General features: G+C 36.2%; 1 protein-coding gene across 2 annotated transcripts in view; it reads left to right on the top strand.

Moving 5' to 3' along the window:
* LOC122534404 overlaps positions 1-23,683 on the top strand; it is a 32,041-nt gene extending 8,358 nt beyond the window's left edge. The window contains exons 2-10 of one of the 2 annotated variants that reach the window (XM_043665012.1): positions 11,062-11,406; positions 11,778-12,188; positions 12,794-14,760; positions 15,000-15,258; positions 15,867-16,586; positions 16,908-17,366; positions 17,742-18,251; positions 19,624-20,262; positions 21,334-23,683. In XM_043665012.1, the coding sequence (XP_043520947.1) occupies positions 11,062-11,406; positions 11,778-12,188; positions 12,794-14,760; positions 15,000-15,258; positions 15,867-16,586; positions 16,908-17,366; positions 17,742-18,251; positions 19,624-20,262; positions 21,334-22,821 (6,798 nt within the window). In that variant the 3' untranslated portion in view covers positions 22,822-23,683. Of the gene's footprint in view, positions 1-11,061; positions 11,407-11,759; positions 12,189-12,793; positions 14,761-14,999; positions 15,259-15,866; positions 16,587-16,907; positions 17,367-17,741; positions 18,252-19,623; positions 20,263-21,333 lie in introns of both variants that reach the window. The other variant, XM_043665011.1, reaches the window with a different exon arrangement.
* Positions 23,684-24,294: the final 611 nt, after the last annotated feature.

Raw genomic sequence — 24,294 nt, 5'->3', positions numbered from 1 at the left:
TTATTTTGACTTTTATTATCAAATATCTTTTTCGACTTTTATTATTTTTAATATTAAATATTCTTTTCGACTTTTATTATTAAATATCCTTTTTAAGGTAAAAGAGATATTATTTTGACTTTTATTATCAAATATCTTTTTCGACTTTTATTATTTTTAATATTAAATATTCTTTTCGACTTTTATTATTTTTAATATTAAATATTCTTTTCGACTTTTATTATTTTTAATATTAAATATTCTTTTCGACTTTTATTATTTTTAATATTAAATATTCTTTTCGACTTTTATTATTTTTAATATTAAATATTCTTTTCGACTTTTATTATTTTTAATATTAAATATTCTTTTCGACTTTTATTATTAAATATCCTTTTTAAGGTGAAAAAGATATTATTTTGACTGTTACTATTATTAAGCTTGACTTATTTTTATTAAAGACGTTGTCTTGTATATATATAATCTTACGTATATTATATATATTATAAAATATATATGTAATATATTATATTATATTATGTATAATAAAAAATATATATAATATTATTAATTTTTATATATATATATATATATAAAATATATCATATATATAACACCGTTTGATTTCATTATATACCATAAACCGAACTGTATTCGACAGATTACAGAATAATTCTAAATTATCCAAAGCTATATTCCTTCACTCTCAGGGTCATTCACGCGAAGGAGCATGCGAGAAGGGTTAACAGCCTGTACTTCTCCTCACTCGCAAGAGGTCGCACTTGACGATCCTCTTCCATCATTAGAGAAGATGTCCCGGCGATCTTCTCGTTTCCCTCTCGCCGTTCTTCACTTTTTCTTTTCACGCTGTCCATTCAGATGTAAACAGAGATGTGGCTTTCGGCGGTATCCGAATACTGAGCGACCTGGCTTTTGTCTACCGGCTATCTCATGAAAGCTTCTTCGAAGCGCGTCGAGGCCGCTTCAAAGCAGCCCAAAGATTCCAGATGTTTAATTTTCCATACGGTCGCCTCTTCTAGATCGATATTTTCTTTTTTTTTCTTTTTCTTCTTCTTCTTCTTTCTTCGTACTTTGCCTTCTAAAGAAAGAAAATATCGCAATCTTCCTTTATAATACTGTAGAAAATGATATTTTGCAGTGGTTCACTTTTGTTCTATATTGGCACGGGAAGATTCTCATTTTCAATAAATTGTATCAAAGATAGTTTGCGGCCATCGCAATCTAAAGATCCGGGAATCCGTATACACATATACATTGAACGAGGATTGAAGTTCTGTAGAAAAATTCAAGTTTCTGATAATAAGAATTTACGTGAAGTTGCGCAACAGCAACGTACACTTGCAATTGAAGAGAAAATGGAAGAAATGTGTGAGAGAGAGAGAGAGAGGAAGCACGCTGTTGTTTGTAACTATTTATGGTTTCTTCTCGTGCTCTCCTTAACTATTTAATCAACTATGAAATTGGTAAAAGATATATCGATGAATCGTTTGAGAAACTGTGAATATATTGATGAATCTTCATGCGTATTTTTGATAAAAAAAGAAAAAATTAATACGTACAGCTCGCGCAATCCACATAGAGGTTTCAAGTCTTTAAATCCCAGATCTTTCTCTTATCAACACAAGCGTCAAATTATAAATTTGAAGCTACTGCTTGAAGTTCGACATTGAATCTCAATCTATGATTGATCCCAGATACCTGTAATTCTTATAACATAAATATATACATATAATTCCTATAATTATATAGATATAATTCATATATACATATAATATAGATATATAGATATAATTCATATATACATATAATATAGATATATAGATATAATTCATATATACATATAATTCCTATAACATATAATTATATACATATAATTCCTATAACATATAATTATATACATATAATTCCTATAACATATAATTATATACATATAATTCCTATAATTCAAACACAATGACATTGAATAAGTAGAGTATAAGAACAGAATACAAAGTAATAAAAGTCATGTTTATATTTTCGCCCGGTTAATTCCACTATTAGTTAAGACCTGATTCTCTATGACTATCGAGCCTGGCCTCAAGCAAATACGTATCACGTTTTCCTCCTTTCCTTCCCGAGGCTGCTCGTTCGAGCAGGATCGCTCGTAGGAAGAGGAGAAGCTGTGCGTTTCAAGCAAGCTCTCCCCGAGATCAATCCGGCGACCGCGCCTTCGCAAAAGCGGCCGCTTCTCTCCAAACGAGAGAAAGGTGGCTCGACCTCGTTTCCGACTCCAGCCCGCCAGTGTTTGACCTCGTCGAATTGATAATCGTTCGCGCTAATCCAAACGTTTCTCGTTCGATCGCGAGAAAGAAATTGGACAGTTGGAATTTTCGTTAGAATCGACAGTTCTAAGCGAAATATAATAACACACGTGCGAAAGAAATTGACGACGAGAGAAATTAATAGTGAACGATATATCCGGTGAAGATCTTTTTATTTTTCTTCTCATTTTAATCTAAAATTTTTTTTTTAACCTCTTGCGCTGGAATTTTTTGTTCCAAATTACAAAAATTTCTCAGTTTTAAGTATATTATATTATATTTAAAAAAAATATATATATATATTATATTTAAAATAGTACATTCTCAGTAAAGTATATTTAAAATATTTTATTTAAATGTAACCGAGGCAAAACAAAGGATAAGTTTATTACTTCTTAATAATTTCTATCCATATACCGATGAATTCAAAAAAGGAGACGAATTAACGTATACGGTTCGGTCACTCGTTATGGTCCGCGAACCAGTGTGCCAGCGCAAGGAGTTCTAAAAGGCAAGAAGTTCGTAAAACTGATTGAAACATGATCTTTCAATGATCTAAATTGCGTCGAACAGTTTCTTCTGGAACAAAAGGACTTATCGTGTCGTAGGAAAGGAAGAAGAGGAAGTTCGTAAAAACGTGGTAAACTTGCGAGTCACGTACGAGATCGGATAGCCAACATGTCGACCGTCTACTGAACGTGCTCTTCAGAAAATTCTGACAGAAAGAAAGGAGAGAGAGAGAAAGTCGTGCACGAATCTCGAAGATCGTCGGAAGGAGGATCGTACACGCGTGTATTGGTTTTCTTCTGGATGGTGAAAGGGAGAGCTTTTTTTCAACTGGACGATCGAACAGATCGATTTCTTTCAGACGCGTATTAGATATTGGTAAAAGAGAAATATCGATGGCACAAAAGTTAATATAGATCGTGAATTTGATTATTGGAAACTCGATTGAGAAATTAATACCCATGAGTCGTCACGGCAGTTGACACGTACGCGTCTTCGATTGTCACTTGTCACTTGTCAGTATTCCTTGGGATGATTTTCAGTCGACTGAGACTTAATTCAAGAATCAACTTTCTTTCTTGTTGCTACGTAAGAGCGTTTGTAATAATAATAATAATAATACTGGGATTAACTATAAATTTATCTATATAATATTGTAATTTTATTTTTTAAATTGTGATTTTAGTATTAATTAATAAGTTTATGATTTATTAATTTTTTTTAAAGATTATTGTAAATTTGTAAAATTATTATATATATAATTATTAAAAAAAATTTTTTTAATTTTTAAAAATAAGATACAATGATTAAACTAGTAATAAATATATGTATGATACATTAATATTTGCCTAATTATCGTAATCACTATAATTAATAATAAATATATTTTCCTGTTTATCAAAAACATGTCTTATTGAAAATAATTTTAAGTTAATCTGCCCAATGAATAATTTAATGGCAGTACAACTGACTGTACAAAGGTAGCATAATCAATTGATTTTTTAAATGAAATCTGGAATGAAAGGATTAATGAAATATATACTGTCTCATATATAAACTATGAATTTAAAATTTTAATAAAAATGTTAGAAATATTTTATGAGACGATGAGACTCTATAGAATTTTATATCAATTTATTTTTGTATTTAATATAAAATTCAAATTAATATTTGATTGGGAGAATTATTAAATTTAATAAATTTTAATTTTAAAAAACTTAAAATTTATTGAATTTGGGACATACTTGGAACATGCAGTAAATCATTTGGTCATTTTATAGATGTTGTACTTGTCTCTTGATTTGGTTGTGATTTCTCAAAATGTTAATAAATTTGGCGCAGAACCGCCAGCACCGAAACTAGTCGAGTCTGCAAGAAAATCAAGGCTAATAAATTATGACAGTGAACTCGTTGTGTATCAACGTCATTGCGCGCGTTACACGTTTACATATCGACAAAAAATAATAATAATACCACACGTGTGATCGATGTCCCCGCATCGGAAGTTCCGTGATAAAATTCAGTCCATCAGTTTGGATTTAATAACTGACGAACACAATATTCATCCTTCATGCTCGTCTGTCATCGGATCCCGGCAACTAAGCTTCTCATCCGACTTCGTTCGCTCGCTTTTATTTTTCAAATATCTCTCTTCGTTCCTCGCCGCATAATCTTTATTCCTTTCGTCGCGAAACACGACAAAGCTTCTCTCGGCCCTTCTCAGAACGAGGAGAAGTTTTCCCCCCTGCCGGGGAAGTGATACTTGAAACGTCTTCACTGCCGCAAGAAAGGAAACTTGCCAGCGTCGATGATAAATAAATCAGGGGCGCGAGCGTCTGTCAGCGCCCCTTCGAAACGATAAACGTAAGAGCAGCCTGAAGGCCTGCGTAACGCCACGCTGATTTCACGATGACCGAAATTTTCATTCAAGAAGCCGTTCGGTTCTAATAACGCGACGTAAATTTGTGATTCGATTACGAATTACGAATATGCAATATCTGTATATATTGACTGACATAAAAGGTGATTACTTGCACGATGTCGTATTATTTTTGTTGTGTAACTGCTACAATATTAGAGCATTTCATAAGCTTTTTATAAAACTTATTATAATACTTATTGTATTATATTATAATATGTAACATATAAATATTATACTTATTTATATATTATATATATAAATAAGTATAATACTTATATTTATATATTATAATACTTATATTTATATATTTATAATAAGTATAATACTTATATTTATATATTATATAATATGTAATATATAAGTATTATACTTATAATACTATATACTATATATTATAATATTATAAGTATTATTATATTATATTATAATACTTATTATAAGCTTTGTAATACTTGTGAGTTCGTTTCATAAGCTTTCTATAATACTTATTGTATTATATTATAATATTTATATATTATATAATATGTAATATATAAGTATTATACTTATAATACTTACATACTATATACTTATTATATATATATAGTATTATTACTATATACTATATATTATAAATATTATTATGTTATATTATAATATTTATTATAAGCTCTATAATACTTGTAAGTTCATTTCACAAGCTTTTTATAATACTTACATATTATATATTATGTAATAGATATATATTATATATACATATATATTATGTAATATAATAGAGCTTTTGACATCTCAGATAGACAAACGAATTTTATTATGACTAAATACTATTGTATTATTATTCAAGTATCAATCATACAGTAATAATTATTGAATAATGTTCTAACTTTAATAAAAGTCAAATAAATAAATGACACTAGAAACATTAAATAAACAACAGTATTTAATAATAATTGGTTTTGATACGTTTTCGTAAGCGAACTCTAGATGTTTCATTCACGCAGATTTCTATTCCCAAGGAAGTTATCAACAACTTTCCTGTAAAAAAAAAAGGAAAATTTGAGCAACTGAGTTCACTTGACCGAAGACCAAAGCACCAATCATTTATATAAATTCTATACGAAAATCATTTATATAAATTCTTACGAAATCCGTTGCAAAACTTTTTGTCAATTCTCGTGGAAAGAAAACGTCGGCGTGAAACTTTTACTGCCATAAATGTGTTTCTGTGAATTCTACGTTTCAACGCTGGCACGTAGTGTTGGATCTCTTCACAGTCTGTGGGCGCGTTTCCATCGCGGGGACGACGAAGAAAGCAGAAAGACCGCGGGCCCGTGTCCGCCACGCGATCTTCCGCCATGAAAAATCGCATGTACGGCGTAATGTAATCAGAATGATGTCAGTAGTACGATCGTGGCATCGTTTCGACAAGGTTCCTTCAACGGAAAATAGTCGGCGACTCGGCTGATTATCGCGGATCCATCGACTGCCGATCTTGATTTTGCGAATAGAACCATGATTCATTAACGCATTCCCTTTACGCTTGAATTGAATTATTTTGCTATGCTTCTTTTCTTCTTCTCCTGTTTTTCTTTACCTTTAATGTATATCTTCTTTTCATTTATGGTGTTGATATTTAAACGTAACCCAAGGGCTTCAGAATTCCTCAGTTTTAACCCTATGAACACGATTTGTTTTCAATGTTGTTGCATTTACATTTAATGTACAGTGATATATAAATTAATTAATTAATTAATTAGAAACATTGAATTTTGTTTCAATGTTTTTTTATTCATATATTTATTATTATCATCATAATATAATTTATTCTTTATAATTTTTAATGACTATTTACTAGTTTAACTGATTCATTCGTGACATTTTTTTAATAGCTCTTTAATAATTTTTTACAACTTCTTCAACTTGTAAAACGAATTTCCAAATTTCTGTATCGCAAGCTTTTGTATCGAATTCGAAGGATTAAATGAGAAAATCGATAGCTCTCTCTCCGCCACAACGTAAGTTGGTAAACCCCTATTTGGTTTCGTTAACGTCAGAAATGAAAAATCCCATGAACAGATGGGATTATTCGCTATCGTTAAACGCTCGGGACAATAACGAAGAACGATTTCCCATTTTATGAATAATCGCAACGACGACGGCGTTCACCGCAATATCGTAGCATTGTTAAGCAAAGTAGAACTTGAAACTTTCTACGATTATAGAGTAGACTAAATAAGACATTGCCTCATCAAACCGTTCTTCCATTAGACAACTTATTATCTTTCCTTGGCAATAATAACGCAATTGCACAGAAGATTGTACAGTAGGTAGTACAGCGACGCTTGAACGTTGGTTTTGGTTTTCTATTGTCACGTGCCAATTTCCAATTTCTTCTTCAGCCTCGACTTTTCGATCACCGATGATCGATACGATATGTCCCTTAAGTGGATAGATATTGTAATTGCAATGAAAATTAAGATTAAAACGAGAGTATGACATTGTTGCATATAAGTGTTATGAAATAAATAAAATAAAACGGAAGCAATATCGAACCTTCGTACTGAAATAATAGCGAATCGATCGAATTATTTTCCGTGAAAATTGACTTGGCAGCGATCATTTAAACGAAATGAAACCTTGTTGTTCGATGTTTCAGCTGGTGCCGATTCTGAAAAAAAAAAAAGAAGAAAGAGCTGTAACTAAAAAACAAAAGGCTTCTAATGTCATAAAATTACGTTTGAAGTTACATTTCGTGTCTCGAATTTCAAATTTTTGTCAGATAGAGGAGAGTTTCCAATTTTGCCAGTCGTTTGAAATAGAAAGGTAGTAAAATCGAAACGCCGCTGCGATCAAAGAAAGAAAGAAAGAAAAAAAAAAAGAAACAGAGTAAGTGTTAATTAAATTGCAAATCGAAAGGACGAATGGGGAAATCTGTTTCGAAAACTCCGAAGTGAAAGATCCGTCGTGCAATCTCTCTCGGGCGGCGTAGGTTGGTATTTATTAGAAATCATCCATTTTGAGAATGTTCATAGTTCGTTAGCTACGGTTGCACTCCAGATATCCCGACATGCGATGCCGGGATGGTAATAACGATGATGACGATGATAATTTCTTTCTTCTTCTTTTTTTTTCTTTTTTTTTTTCGTTGGAATTTCTGCGAGGGTTTTTTTACCAAGGCACGAATCGCTCGCGTTTACAAGGACGATTAATTGCCTCTTTTACTTGTGAATGAGTGGATTAAATTGAAAATTTCATCTCCGATAGTTCACGTTCTCATTCAGCAAACTCATTCGCATTGAAGATAATCAGTTACTTATATATTTCCTCTTCTCGGTCTCATGTACGTGCGCGAAGGAAGTAAAAATAATTTTTGATGAATTTTCGATTTATTGATATTTAGAAATATATATAATTAGCATACGAAGGAAGTAAAAATAATTTTTGATGAATTTTCGATTTATTAATATTTAGAAATATATAATTAGCGCGTGAAGGGACTAAAAATGATTTTTGACTAATTTGTGATTTATCAAGGGACTAAAAATGATTTTTGACTAATTTGTGATTTATCGATATTTAAAATTACATAATTAGCGCATGAAGGAAGCAAAAATAATTTTTTACTAATTTGCGATTTATTAATATTTAGAAATATATATAATTAGCGCGTGAAGAAAGTAAAAATGATTTTTGACTAATTTGCGATTTATTAATATTTAGAAATATATATAATTATCGCGTGAAGGGAGTAAAAATGATTTTTGACTAATTTGCGATTTATTAATATTTAGAAATATATATAATTAGCGCGTGAAGGGAGTAAAAATAATTTTTTACTAATTTGCGATTTATTAATATTTAGAAATATATATAATTAGCGCGTGAAGAAAGTAAAAATGATTTTTTACTCATTTGCGATTTATTAATATTTATAAATATATATAATTAGCGCGTGAAGGAAGTAAAAATAATTTTTTACTAATTTGCGATTTATTAATATTTGGAAATATATATAATTAGCGCGCGAAGGAAGTAAAAATAATTTCTGATTAATTTGCGATTTATTGATATTTAGAAATATATATAATTAGCATGCAAAGGAAGTAAAAATGATTTTTTACTAATTTGCGATTTAATATTTAGATTTAATTTTAATATTTAGAATTATATTATTAGTGCACGAAGTAAGTCATAAAATGATTTTTTTACTAATCTACAATTTATTAATATTTATAAATATATATAATTAGCGCGCGAAAGAATTAAAAATGATTTTTGACTGATTTGCCATTTATTAATATTTCTAAATCGCAAATTAGCCAAAAATAATTGATTAATATTTGTAAATATTACCGATATCACGTGCAATGTTGTCACATGATAATATTTTTTAGATGCAATAACATTTGTCATAGAAATCACACGAGAGTTCTAGAAATCCAAGCGAGATCGAAATCGAAATAAGTAAAAATACGTAAAAAATAAGAAAAAAAAAAAAAGAAACAAAACGTTACGTAAACGTTTGCGTTTCGTTATTCTGCGATACGAAAATGTCGACCGCGTAAAATACTGTCTGCCAGGCATCGGAAGGCGATCACGGTAAGATAATCTCGTATTCAGGAACCGTACGCGACGAACGGAGGTACGCGAACTGCTTGCAGTTGCCGAAATTGGAAATCGATTCTCTTTTTCAATCTGTATGTACATAAGCATACGTATTATTATCTATCGTCGTGTAATCATCTATCGTTGCTTTAACAAATGATTTTGTATTGCGACACGGTGTAAGAATGTCTCTGAAAGGAAAAAAACAAACTTAGGTTGAAGTGAAAGCTTAAGGCGAGCAAGTGCTTTAAGGCGAGATCAAATAGGTTTTTATTTACGAAGTTACAACAGTTTAAAGTATCGACAATTTTTTACCATCACGTGTCCAATTAAATTTCTCGTTATAGCTGGCTGACGGCCATTAAAATTTGCAAAATCAAATTTCTACACTCTCTCAGGTAACTATTCCTCTCAAGGATCTTAAAAAAATAGTTTTCTTGCGAAAAATTTGTGAATTGAAATGAAAGTTAGTATTAGAAAGGGACACCGAAGTGAATGATTGTTTCTCGATTTAATTTTTGCCTTACTTTCTTTTACTTTTCATTTTCGTTTCAATCAATTTGCAAGCTCTCGAACGCGCGTCAAACGTAACCGATCTCCAAGGTTTATTTATACATTTTATCAATTTTTTTATTAACGAGCAGGAAGATCTCTCTTCCAAACGGGAAACCACTGCAGCCGACAGTTTTAATATAAATTCCATTAACACCGCGAAAGTATTTTCTCTCCTTTTATTCGTTCCTCTTTATCTCTTCCTGCGGTTACGTTAATAGCTACGCCAATTGAATCATTCGTCATGGTTCGAAACAATTCCTAACGTTTCTTACGTTCCCAGGAATCTACGACTTGCGGTTGCATTTTTTCCACCTTTCTACCGACCAACCAGAAAATCATCGTTTCCGTCGTTCCACCTCACGATCAGTCACTATGTTTATTACGATTGCTAGATGCCATTAAAAAAAAAAAAAAAACAGCGATGAAAACAAATAATAAGGTGTGCAAATTAACGAATTAGCTTTCGTAAAGCTAGTTTTTTAAACATAACTAAGGACGAGCTCGATATTGATTTTTGACTACTTTGAGTGAAAGTGTAGAATAGAAAAGTCACAACATATTTTTACATAAAATATTGTATATAATCTGATTTAAGCAAGGTCCAGATAAGGACTATAATTCAAAAAGATATTATATTCGTAGAGAATTATTAAATAAATTATATTAATATTACATTAATAATTAATTATTATATATAATAACAATATAATAGTTAATATTAATTATTAATATATAATATATTAATTATTAATAATATACTGTTAATTAATTATGTAAATTATATTAATATTATAATGTTATATTCGTTAATTATTATATAATTATTATATATATAATATATAATAGTATAATTTAATAGTAATTAGTATAATTATATATATATATATTATTAATTCTCTATTTATTCTCTAATTATCTCTAATTGTTATATAAAACTTTATTTATTTCCTACTTGTCTACAATTATTACACAAAGCTCTATTTATTTATTATTAATTGCTATTATTACTATTATTTGTTATTTATTACCACTATTTACTATTTTATCTAATTAATAAACGCTCTATTTAATATTTCGTCACATTTCGTGTGTGTACTTTTAAACACTCCTCGAAAATTCGCAGAACACGCGAGAGCTTCCGGGTGTGCGGTTGACAAATCCGTATTTACACGGTGTTTTGTAATTTTGCAGATCGTGCGGAGGTGTCTGACATTAACAGTAGCAATCTGTTTGATACTGTCAGTGAAATTCGACGCGGCAGAAGCTGAGAGATGGTCGCGACAGGTATCGAACAGCGAGTGGATACCGTTGGCGAATCCGAGGGCGTCGCAAGCCCAAGTCGAGCAAAATAACCCGGCTGCGGGCCTCCTGGCAGCCGGAAACGCGCAACTGCCTCAACTTCCGCAACTCTCTTTACCACCGGCCCTACAGCAACAATACCAAGAGCAATTGCTGCAGCTGCAAAAGACCCAGGAAAATATACAGAAGTTGTTGTTGTTACAACAGCAGCTTAGAGCGCAGCAGCAGCTTCTTCAGGTAATAACTTTCCTTTTTTGTTTTCTGTATTGAATGTAAGGTTATGTAATCTTTTTAGATTTATTTCAAGTAGATCAAAAAAAAAAAAAAAAAAAAAAAGAAAAAAAATGAGGAAACGTCAGAAGATCAAATTTCATATGAACCTGAGTGCCTTCAATTTCATTCCTCTTTCAAGTTCAATCTCTGTTGATTCTACTTTCAAATTTCGAGCAAACCGAACGGAAGTTACTTAAATTAATCTCTCGAGTTTAAAATTCAGATATCTGTACTGTATGCCCCGCCCACTATTTAATATGTCTGCCGTTTGCGAAGAATCCTCGCTAATTGAAACGAACTCCTTTTAAAACTTACAGAGGTCTTTATTTCCCCAGTCGCAGACGTTCCTGCCCAGCGGATTTAGCAACGCAGACGAGGACAAACAACTGCACGATGTCGGATTAGGAGGCTCGCAGATGGCCGATGTTTCGTCGGAGGATCTGGTGCCGCCTCTCCCCGCTTCGGAAGCGTTGCCGCCGGTTTTCCCGGCGCAGAACTTCCTCGGCCAACGGTCCAGGCATCATCCGCCGACGAAACAGGACGCGAGCCTACCTCAGGAGGTTTCGTTCGTCAGCTTATCCGGCCAGGATTTCAAGAACGGCCAGCTGTTGCAACCGGGAGAGCAGAACGTTGGGAACGTCGGGCAGATCGAAGAGAATCAAAGGCAAGGCGCGAAGCAGATAAAGGAACCAGGTCAGGCTCCTTTGGTGCCTCAAGGTGAAAGTGGACAAAACGAAGAGGAGGAGGTCAGTGTTGGTTTTCACTTTCGAATACATCCCACCTTCGTGAATTTTTATAATGTCCCGAATTTTTATAATGTTGCTATTTCGCGTGGACTATATAATCATTTACAATTTCATTTCTGATTTGACTAAAATATACATACGTGTATGTTGTTATGATAATATTAAATTTAAATTTTCTCGTGTAATAATATAATAATATATAAAATGTATAAAATATGTAAAACATTATTTTATTATATATAAAATATATAAAAAAATGTAATAGTAAAATGCTATAAAATTTTAGTTTTATATTATTTATATTATTTATAGTATTATATGTTAGTATTTAGTTAATATATAATAGTATATATGTAGTATATATATAATACATAACATATTATACTTATTTTACTATATATTATATATTGTATAATATATAATTTATTTTACTTATTGTACTACATATTATACTTATTAATATATAGTATATTATACTTATATATATATATATATATATATATATATATATATATATATATACATATATACTCTATTTTCCAAGTCTTTCCTCGTTCAAGCTTTAAATATCCTTAACTCTTTTTCCCAATATTTCTTCCACGTAGGTCCAATTAGTTTACGTGCCGGCGGAGACCTTGGCGCAACGAGGTCAACCGAAAAGAGGCCGCGGAAGAAAGCAGTATCCCCTCCGTCAGCAGCAGCAGCAGCAACCTCAACAACCGCAGCAACACCACGACAGCCGAGGTATCGACGATCAGGATGCCCTTGCCCGTCAGATACTGCAGCAAATTCAGCTGGAACGCGAGGAGAAGGCTCAGTTCCTCAAAGAGGAGCGAATGAAGGAAATCGTCCGGTTGAACGAGGAGCAAAAGTCATTGGAAAGGAAAGCACGCCTCCAGCAAGAAGCGTTGCAAAGGGAGCAAGAGCTGCAGAGGCAGCGCGAGATTGAGAAGAAGAAAAAAGAGTTGGAGAAGTTGGAGGAATTGGCGAAGCAACGGGAACTTGAGAGGATACGGGAGGCCAGGGAGAAGCAACGAGTGGAAGAACTGGAAAGGCGAAGATTAGCGGAGATCCGTGCGAAAGAGGAGAAACGTCGGGCGGAGGAAGCAGCAGGGCAGAGGGAGATCGAGAGGCTGGCTGCTCTGGAGAAACAGAAGGAACTGGAGTTCCTGAGGGAGCGTGAAAAACAACGGGAAAACGAGGCGAGATTGGCCGGGCCGGAACGTACTGAGAACCAAGACGTTCAAGCGCAAGCTCTTCCTTTCAGGGATCAGTTTCATCGCCAGCATCCGTCGGATACGCCGAAACAAAGTAAAAGTAAAGTCAGGGGTAGACAGCGACAGAGGGTCCATTATCAGGATCAACAAAATTACAGGGAAACGACGACGCCGTCTCCCAACCAGCCCCCTCTGGCAGTGTACATGGGAAGTTCCAGTACGAAGACATCTAACGTTAAAGTAGCTGACGTCTTAAGGATACTAAAGGACGCTAAAACCATAGCTGTTCTGGACACAGTCGGGCCGGACACTCCGCAAGTGTTCGTGGGTCCGACCAGTTTAGACCCGCCGACGGGTTACGCCAAGTTCGATCTCCCGTATTTGTCGTCCATCGATCACAATCGCGTGGAGAGGAAGGTCGACAAACTGCCATTTTTCGTCGCGCCACTTAGCTTCGATCCACCTCCAGGATATTCCAAGATACCTTTCCCAGCGCCGCACATAGGATCGGTGGTAGTGAACACATTGGACAACGCTGATCCGAAAGGAAGCGACGACCACAACCCTAGCCCAACACCTTTGATAGAACCTAACTCTTATCTGGACGGTTTGGACAGCGTATCTGAATCTACCACCCCTTCGTACGAGCCTCAAACAACTATCAACTACTCTCCAGAGTCGTCAAGCACGCCCAGATACGAGCAAACGTATGCACCAACGTCGTCTGCCGGATACTCTGGCTCCAGGTTCAGGTTCAGGCAGTTTTACGGCGACGGTAAGCCAGCCTCTGTCGTTACTTCCTATTACGACGATCAGAGGTCCACCACGAGAAAGCAGAAGTACTACGACGAAAGTTCATCGCGGACGACCGAGGCACCTGTACAAAGTCCAAAAGTGGAAACTTCAGTGAGCCGAGCTGAAGATATTTCGTATTCCACGACGCCTAGCTTCAGAGAAGAAACAATCGGCCAGCAGGAGGAGTCGGGTCAGCTGGCGTTAATTAATCAACAGTTGGCTCAGCAGAGGGTGAAGCAACGCTACAACAACGGAGGGCAATATAGTCAACAGAATCCCCAGGCTTCCGCCGGTCTCGTCGGTAGTTTCGACGGTGAAATCACTGCTGGCGACGTTAACGACGTTAGAGCTCCCGTTGGACCCACGCAATATAGCTTGCCGGCTGAACTACCAGCGATATCTCCGCACCTTCCCGGTCTGGTGAATTCTCTATTGGATAAGAATGAGGTGAAACTCCACCCTGCTGCGACGACAACTACCAGCACAACTACTACTACCACAACCACTACTACGACACAGCGTACTCCTACGACAACGTACAGGCCACGAAGTAGACAAAGGTGCTACTCGCTTTTCACTTCTATCTTCTATTTAGACTTGGATACATTTGGATTTTAAATTCTAATCAGCCCGTGAGTGCAAGACGTTTGTCGAAATCAAATTGAAAATCTCCGGTTATAGGAAATCTTACTGTAATTAAAAATGGCTTGGCTGAGAAAGGTCTAATTGGAAGAATTTAATTGAGAAAATAATACGTGGTGAAGAGTCTTCTTGAGCATGATAATTTTGGTAATTTTAGAAGCAGACTGGTACCCACGAGGCCAAGGACAACAACCGAAGCGCCGTCGACTAAATCGAACGTGGACAAAAATCGAAGGCCGTACAACAGATCCAGATCGAGGTTCACGACCACTACAGAGGAGTATCGCGAATCTGCTTACGAGCCAACTAAATCCAAAATTCCGGAAACTACGTTGAGGTATAATTCCGAGCACAGACGGCCGACCAGCAGAACGAACAAGTACAGAAATCGGGATAAAACCAGTCAACAGTCCGAGGTAAAGCGTGAACTTACGTTATTAAAAGACTTTTAGAAACAAGAATACTATTAACTATGTATAAGAAGGAACTACACAAGCATAAATTAAATATGAATTTCAACGAAGAAGATTTTTTTTAAATTAAACATTACGACGACTGATAGCAATATGATCTGATACTGAATGTTTAATTATTGACGTAGTATCGTGTATATATATTAGCTTTTAGCTTTTCAACTTTTCAAAGCTTCGAGGTTACTTCGAATTTTCTCACGAACTATTAATTATTAACCTCTTGCGCTGGAACGACATTGAAATATAACGCAGGCAAAACAAATAATAAATTTTATTACTCATTAGTAATTTCTATCCGGTGATATACCGATGAACTCGAAAAGAAGACGAATTATTGTATACGGTTTTGGTCACTCGTTATGGTCCGTGAACCAGTTACCAGCGCAAGGCGTTCAAGTATAAGCTATGCCCGAAATTACACCAACTGATTGTCATTGGCGTTAATGCCAACAATAATGTTTCGTACAGTGTTTCATTGCAAATAATTGATCATAAACATTTTCACTCTCGACAATGTGTATTAACTGAAAATTCCGCTCGAATGCAAACAGGTCGTAGGACATGCTCAAAACCTACAGGCACAGCAGCCTGGATACGACGCTGGACCCTCTATCAGCGATTCGAACTCCCCTATCACCGACTCAGGCTCGAGTGTTCTTCATCAGTTGGATTCGTCGTCAAGTTTGAACGACCACGCTCCTGAGAATTATCCGCCCACCACCGTTAGCGCCACGGAGAACTACCCGTCGTTTCACGATGTCACTGTGAATCACGCTACCGCGTTGATTTCTGACGATTACTCGAGAAGTCAGAACTATCCGCAGAACGTTCAGGATCCGCGTTACCGGCCTGGCTACGACGAATCCACGTTGGAACGGACTGACATTGAAAAGAATCCAGTGAATGGATTTAATTATCAAGCTCAGAGTGGCGAGTCGCTGGATCAAGAGGTCGTTCAGAGGCCGAAGAGCTACCAGTTAGACGGGAAAGCAGAGAACAGCGACTTCGAATTGGCCACAACTGTCGATCCGAGGCTGAGAACGCCGGAAGAGCAACGTTATTCACAAATTTACGAGGTGAACGTCCCACAAAATCAGCCGGAGTACAGCCTGACCGGGCAGGATAATCTGCATCGCGTGGAGAGCGATAAGATTCAGGCTGGTGTCGACGAGGATAATCCCAACGAGCGGCCAATATTTATCCCGTTACCGGAGAATAAGCAGGAAGATTATGAGCTGCCTGTTTCACCCACCGAGATTCCGTTGTCAGATGTAAGGGAATTCACATTCACTGTCTGATGAAGGCCAAGATTAGCCTCATTAAATCTTTATTATCAAATTGACACACACTGGCAAAAAGCCAATGCAACAAGAATACAACTTTTGACGCTTGTACATTTGCAAATTCGTCGATCGAACGATTTTTTCCTTGATTTTCCCTTTCACTTTGAGCAAATAAAAACTTTTATGATCAGTGAATTTGCAAATCTACATCTCTCTTTCTATTGTCCTGTTTTAAGATCTTCTAAATTAAATAATGGTTGTTTCAGTAATGAAGAAACTTGTAAAACCAGTTCTCAATTCCAATTTCAGATAACAACAGAAGCAATTACAACAAGCACAACGCCCGTGGTGATTCGGCAACGCGTTCGAGGACGCGTTGGTACCCGCTTGCACCATGAACCCTCGGTTCAGACTCGGAACAAAGGTTCGCAGGACGAGTACGTTCGTTTCAACGTGGTGAATCAAGATTCCACTCGAATCGTGCCGAGCAGACAGAGAGCCAGAACCAGGCCTCGCACCCAGAATCTCTCGCACGGATCTCAAGTCCAGACTGATGGCAACGAATATATCAAGATTCACGCGGTACAGCAGCAAAGGCAAATCGTCGCTGCCACGAAACCACCCGCACCATCTACAACGACCACTACCGTGCGTCCGACGGAGGAGGACATTGATTACGGATTTATAAGGCCGCCGAACTTCCGACCAGCACATCCGGTGGATAACAGATTCCAGACACCTGTTACGTACCGGCCCCAGCTTTCGGAGGCAAGTGACTGAAGAAATTTATGGACATTGAAATTCTCTGACAAACAGGAAACTCATTCATTTAAATTTCTCCTTATAAGAAATTTGTACGAATTATTTTGTTTATTAGATTTGTATGGAATTATTCTAAACATTTCCTGACGAGGAATTTAAAGTTTATACTATGACAGGGTACTGTAACAAAGTAAAGTTTCTACAGTATAAATAGCAGCTTGAGGATCTCGAACAACAAACGTTTAATTTTTCACACAAAGTCTTATGATTAATTGAGGGATGTTGATTTACATAGAAATCATATTTTATGATTGCAAAGAATTGAAAAGAATGGAACACAATGGTGAGGATTTCTTGAAAAATGAAATTGGCCGTGTTTAGGTGCCGCAGCAGTCTCTGCTAGCAAACGACGAGACCGCAGTGGAATCGAATCCTCCGCAGGCACACCTGCCGAAGAACCGTCAGAAGTATCAGCCGGCGCCCAATCGTCGCTTACCACTGAAACCTACCACTTTACCACCGCTTACAACCACGCCGGAAATCGTCACGACTACCGAAAGAATACCTGTTGCCACGGTGCTGCCAGAGGACATGACGTACACTGGCAGGCCAAAGTCTAGACCAGACGAGACGAAACAAACTAGAATAAGGGGTAGAATACGACGACCCGGTAGAAAACGCGTAACTACCACCAGTACGACCGAGTCCGTGCTGGAGGCGCATAACGAGCTACCATTGGACGAAAATTATCCGCTTATACGGCCACAATCCGTGACCGCAGAGCAACAACAGAGTCCGTACGACGACAATTACGATAACGCCGGGGGATTCCTCGATGGAGCACGTAATCCAACATCCGAACATCAATTCTACGATGCCTCTAGCGAGAACGTGAGTACACTCAGGCTAACCGGACGTCGTAAATCCGACGGAATCGGATGGGCTGTAACGTGAATTTGTTTTTTACATTGGTATTTTCACATCGTATGAAATGTACAAATGTATAAAAACAGAGACAACTGCCATAGAAAATCAACAGTTGTGTAATAATCTTTCTGGACACGTAACGTAACAAGTTAAAATGCACAAAAATCTGGGAGATCCAAAACGAGGGATTCTGTGCTCAGATCTCACGACAGAAAGATTATAGCACAACAAATTTTCAACAGCAACTTTGGATATAGCTTCTAATAGTAAAATCTGTACAATATTAAATTTCTATTGTCTCGTTTCCAATGTTGACATCTTGAACGAGGCCATCTTGAACAAGACTCGAGGTCCTCATGTTCTCCCAAAACTCAAATTACTGTGTTTTTGACATGCTATATCAGTTCTATGTATTGTGTGCTATATATTATATATAACGGTGCTTCCGGCGATTAGTTGGATGGATTAGTGGGGGTCTTAACGCTAGGGATGATTAGAAATTCGAGCAGAGCTTCTGTTGGCGTACAGTGGCACACGGTGTACAGTAATCTCTTGTTTCTGGCCTGTTTCTACACCAGCTCGATGATTCCAGCTTCTTTTGCCAATTCAGCCATGCACTGGCTCGTTTGTGGGTCGCGATAAAGGAGAAATAATTGGCTCGTTGTAATTCACGATATGGAAACTTTGTTTGCCGATTTTGTTACTTATTTTGGAATTTTGGAAGGATACATAAGAACGTAGAAAGTATATTATTTAATACTTATACTTTAATACTGTACTATTATATATTACATCTTATGCTATTGATAATAATATCTTGTATATATGATAAAAATAGTGTAATATATTATAGCATAGTATATTAGTATATTTTGATACATACTACCAATTACACAAATAATAATTATTTTTAATATGTTATCATACTATAATGTCATAGTTGACAGTAATTATAGTATTGATTTCAGTACTTTGTATGGTTTGAGTTAATACATAAATACCATACTACATTATACTGTATAATGTAGTACACTTCTAATTAAATCATCAGTTTAATAGAGAATGTTTCAATAAAATAATATTTTAAAATTGAGTGAAAAGTTGAATACGGTGTGTCAGATTTTCACACTCTAACTGGAAATCTCTGTTGGTGATATTAATAATTAAAATTTCATAGCAGTTCGTCTGTTCGAGTACAAAAAGCTGCTCAATTTGGCCCCACTTAAATACGAAATATGAAAATATTTATGAATATTTATGAATATACGTAATTCCCATTTCCAACAATACTGCCTATCCAAACCGCCACCCAATCAAAACTTCTCTGAATTTCCAGTATCCACCCGAGTTCATCCTAAACTTTGGTAACTATCCGGCGCAGCCAGTTCAACGCGAGGAATACGATCAGACTCAACTAGCCAGCAGTTCGGCGAAGAAGTACAGCCAGGCTTCAAGAACGAGGCCTTCGGAAGATGACCGCCAGACGACGGCGGACATCTACGGGTCTGAAAGTCAATGGTCCACGAAACTGACGAGAACTTCGTTCCAGCCGAGTTTCGCAGTAAATCAAGTCCCGGAGGAGGCTCCCAAGAGCAATCAGCGGTTCCATGAATCTTTAAAAAACGCCAACCCGCCAGAAATAATCACAGCAGCGCCGGAGGTTTCGTCTGTAACGCTGGTAGTGTCTTCAGACGATAGGAACACGCAGAGGGAAGAGAATGAAACGATGTTAATGGGCACCACGATATTTGGTAGGAAAACTGTCGTACAGGATCACACTGAGAAGTTGAATACAAGTGAAACAAGTACCACGGCACCGGAGGCCAAAGAGAAAAGTAATAGTGAGGCTGATGTTGGTCAGAATGGAGATCCTTGGTTGGAAGATAAAGTGAAGGATTCTACTGAACAACAGAATATTGATTTGGAGAAGATTGTGAAGAAAAACGATAATTCCACCAGTCCAGTTGGAAAGAGGGTAAGACTTTTGGAGTTGTTTGATAACTATTAATAGCCTTGAATGAGATTCTTGAGAAGTTTAAAAAAGTTTGATGAAAGACTGATGGTATACTTATATGTATAAGAATGAGTCAACATATACGTACATCAGATACTTTAGGGGAAATATTACTGGAATAATCAGTTATTAATCAATGTTATACAGTTGCAGATAAGTTTGATGAATGAAGTTTGACAAGGAGTAATAATTATATTTAATGAAACGTGCTAAATATTAAAATGAAAACGTATCGAATAGTACAATAAATACTAAAATTTAATCTCAAAAGGAATCAATTTATAAACTGTGAAAGACAATGGACATTCATATTCATTTTTTAACTATGTTGCAAACCAGATTATTGCCGAGTGATTCTTTATAAATTTTCATTTAAATTTCCCGAAACTTAAAAGCTTTGTAACAAAGAAGATAAAAAGAAACTGTATAATCATAATTGTGATGTTAAAATTTTCTTGCTCTTTTTGGAGAAAGCAATGTGATATTTCTTCTCTAAAGACAGCGTGTGAGTATGGTAGGTTATTGGAGATTATGTAAAGGTACGGTGAAGGAAAGTTTAATATTAGTATGAGAGGCTGATAGGTCGTTACGGGGAGAGAAAGAGGATATTAATATCAATATATAAGGAACTGCTGGTGAAGACGGTCTTTTACCAAACGAAACAGTGTGCAGCATTATTTTTGCGATGATATGAGACAGTTCTATGAAAAATTGAAATGACCAACAATCATTACAATTAAAATGGGAGAAACTAATACGACAACATAAAACTGTAACTGAGATTTTCGTCCAAGGAAATGCAAAAAAATATAACAATAAAAGTGACAGCAATAATAAAAAGCGTAGAATTAAAAATGAATTGAAAGTATAGTTGAAAGTATTAATTAATAGTATAACGATACTACACGAAATATTGATATATATAAATAATAATAATGTATATTAATAAAAATGTTACGTATATTATAACTATTTTTGCTTGGTAATGTTATAGTGAAAGAACAAGACAATAATAATAATCATCTGTTTTAGACCACACGAAGGAGAAGAGTCCGCGTTCGAGTCAGACCAGCGGTCGACGATTTCGTCACCGCCGAGTCCCAACACTTGAATTCAGCCCTGAACGGTTTATTTCGAGGTCAATATAAGTACAATCCCGTTCGCGAGTCGAAACCGTCCGCAGTAGGCTCAACTTCACCTGGGAAATCAATTCTGCAAGACTTTCTGTCGGATATTCTAAAGAGCGGCGAATCTACGAAGATCACGACCACCGAGGTGCCGGAAGTCGCGTGGACAATGTCACCAGCTGCGACTACTCCTATGGTGATTCCCGGGGACATCGATGAAACTACAGAGATACAGATTACCACGATTCCATATACTTACAGCATCGAAGAGACAACAATCACCGTGTCTCCCGAAGATTTATTTACCAAATTAAAGCCACGCGATGATACGAGGGCGAACGAGCAGGAGAAAAAAGAGAGGAACGAGAAGAAACCAGCGAGCGTGGAAAAGGAAACTTGGGAGTCAACGAAGAAACGGAGCCAGAAGACAACAATCAATTTTGGCTCGATAACTGATAAATATAAAACAAGCGGCAACGACGCGAGCAAGTCGAACGGAGAATTAAATGATTCAGAAGCACCTAGGGGCATCGATCAGAAGGAATCAGAAGGAAAGAACGATGTGGCGGAAGATGGCAGTGAGATAGATAAAGAGAGCGCGTCAGAGTTCGAAGAACGTAATAAAGAATCGATGGACGAGAATTCCAATCATCCGAAGAACCACAGAGCCAAATGGAGCGAGGTGAGATACCCGTTTGCCTTCGATCATTCTAAACCCTCCAGCTGGAATTACGATCCGAAAACGAGTGGCAGATCTGCCACGACATCAATTCCAGGGTTCGTAACGAGAAACGAAGGTGACAACAGTGTAAAGACGCTGTCGGACTACGTCCAAGCGATCTTCGACACGATGAAGAGCGCCGAAGAGGAAACAACAGTGGCTAACACGGAAAATCCAGATGAAATCGCCACCACTGTGCTTCCTGTGTTCAACACAGAGATTCCAGATCGTGTCAACAGGTCAAGAGAAGAAAAATCAGCGATCGATGGAGGAGCGTTTAAATTAAACGATGATGAAGTTGAAACGACTACTTGGGTGAGCTTCGAGGAGTCAGAAACGACTACAAACCTTTATGAAAATGGCAAGGAAGCTACGTCGGACACCGAGTCTACGACTGACGTCCCTCTGAAGAACGTAACAACGTTGGAAAGAATCAAGACAACTCCACACGCAACGACGAATCCGTCATCCGAGGATTATTCTGCGACCGATCCTCTTCTGACGACGACTCCGAAACCCAGTAGCACCGCTTTGCTAACCAATTCGACCGAATCGATATTAGGGAAGGTTCTGCGGACTTCCACGACCACGAAGGTCTCGCATATGACGGAGATTTGCTACAGGGGCCGATGCGTGATGACGAGGCCCAGTCGAGACGATCGGTTGAGATGAAGAGGAAGAGGGATTGATAATCGATAAAAATATAAGAGAAGAAATAGCATTGTTCTCTTCGAGGGAACGGATCGTTTTTTATGTGTGTGTATATAGAGAGGGCCTCGTTGATCGCGATCTTCGTGCCGTTTTATTTATTTAATTGGAACATTCTGTAAAAGCGGTACTCTCTTAGTAATTCTTTTCTTCGTGGAACGTGAACGTGGAGTTAAGTTCAACTCGTTGAGGATAAAGTAGGGAAACGATGATAGTCTCTTGTGGACGAAAACGTTTCCTTTGTCTACCAAAAATCAAATAACGATGGTAATTAAATATTTTCCACTCATCGAGAACGATTGATGATACGTAAAAATCTTGTTGTGAATAGAAATACACAAAATTTCTCCTTTTTATTTCTAATTATAGAATTACAATGTTAATTATTGAATAAATTATATCTTCTATCTTACAATGAATTAAGACTAATCGAACGTATAATGTAAAGAAGACGTGTGTAAATGAAGATATATGAAAATGGTAGATTTAAGAGATTTAAGAGGGACAAAGAACTGCAGAACGTTAGCCTAGTCAGGGCAAACCAGTTCGGTAAGAAAAATCAAGACGACGACGAATCGATCGCGTGTCGTGATACTTATTTACGAAAAGGATGCCAGAGGAATCTCTGATGTTCTTAGTCTCGGTTCAAAGCCGGAAACGAAGGCCCTGCTAGCGTTTGATCAACGCCCGTCATCTAAAGAAACGGAAAGGGAAAAAGACGTAAAAGAACTAGGTCTATTTATCTTAAATCTGCCTATCGCCTGCTGTTGGTATACGTGTAAGTTAAGCGTTTACGTATTTTAATAAAAACGTACGAGAAAGTAAAGAAAGCAATTTCGTTCGCACGCAACCCCAAGTTTCCCTTGACTTCTCATACTGAAATCAAGCCGAACTCGTTAACCTGCTTTTTGCTTATGTTGCAACTTCGAGATCTGATTAAAAGTAGCCTTTATTCTGTAGATCAGTTTATCTGAAATTGTTGTGCATATGTAAAGAAGTCTATTTCGAGATTGAGAACGCAGAGTGTTGTACGAATCCTCTCTATGAATTTATGAATTTTTCGCGCTTAACTTGTCTCATTTGTTGACGTTGATGTCCAGAATTGAGAGAAAGGAGTTTATAATTAACAGCTTCATTGAGAAAATTCCTTTATTAAGAAATTACTTTCAGATGCATTTCATTAAATTGACAATTCTTTCAATGAAAGAAATGTCCTCTATCTTTTTTCATTTTTAGATAGAAAATAATACAGTGAAAATTTTAGATAGAAAATAATACAGTGAAAATTTTCTCTCTAAAATATAAACGAAAGAATATGGACAAGTAGACTGAAAATTTAATTTAAACATTCATTAATTATGGAATATATGCTCAGTGCACACATAGAGTCAAAAATTTGACCCGAATTCGAAGATACAAGAATGAAGAGCAGAATCG

This window comes from Frieseomelitta varia, unplaced genomic scaffold, assembly GCF_011392965.1.
Source record: "Frieseomelitta varia isolate USP_RPSP 00005682 unplaced genomic scaffold, Fvar_1.2 scaffold_591, whole genome shotgun sequence".
In the NCBI taxonomy this organism is placed as follows: domain Eukaryota; kingdom Metazoa; phylum Arthropoda; class Insecta; order Hymenoptera; family Apidae; genus Frieseomelitta; species Frieseomelitta varia.
Note: the sequence above shows the minus strand (reverse complement) of the source record. Positions and strands in the feature narration are given on the sequence as shown.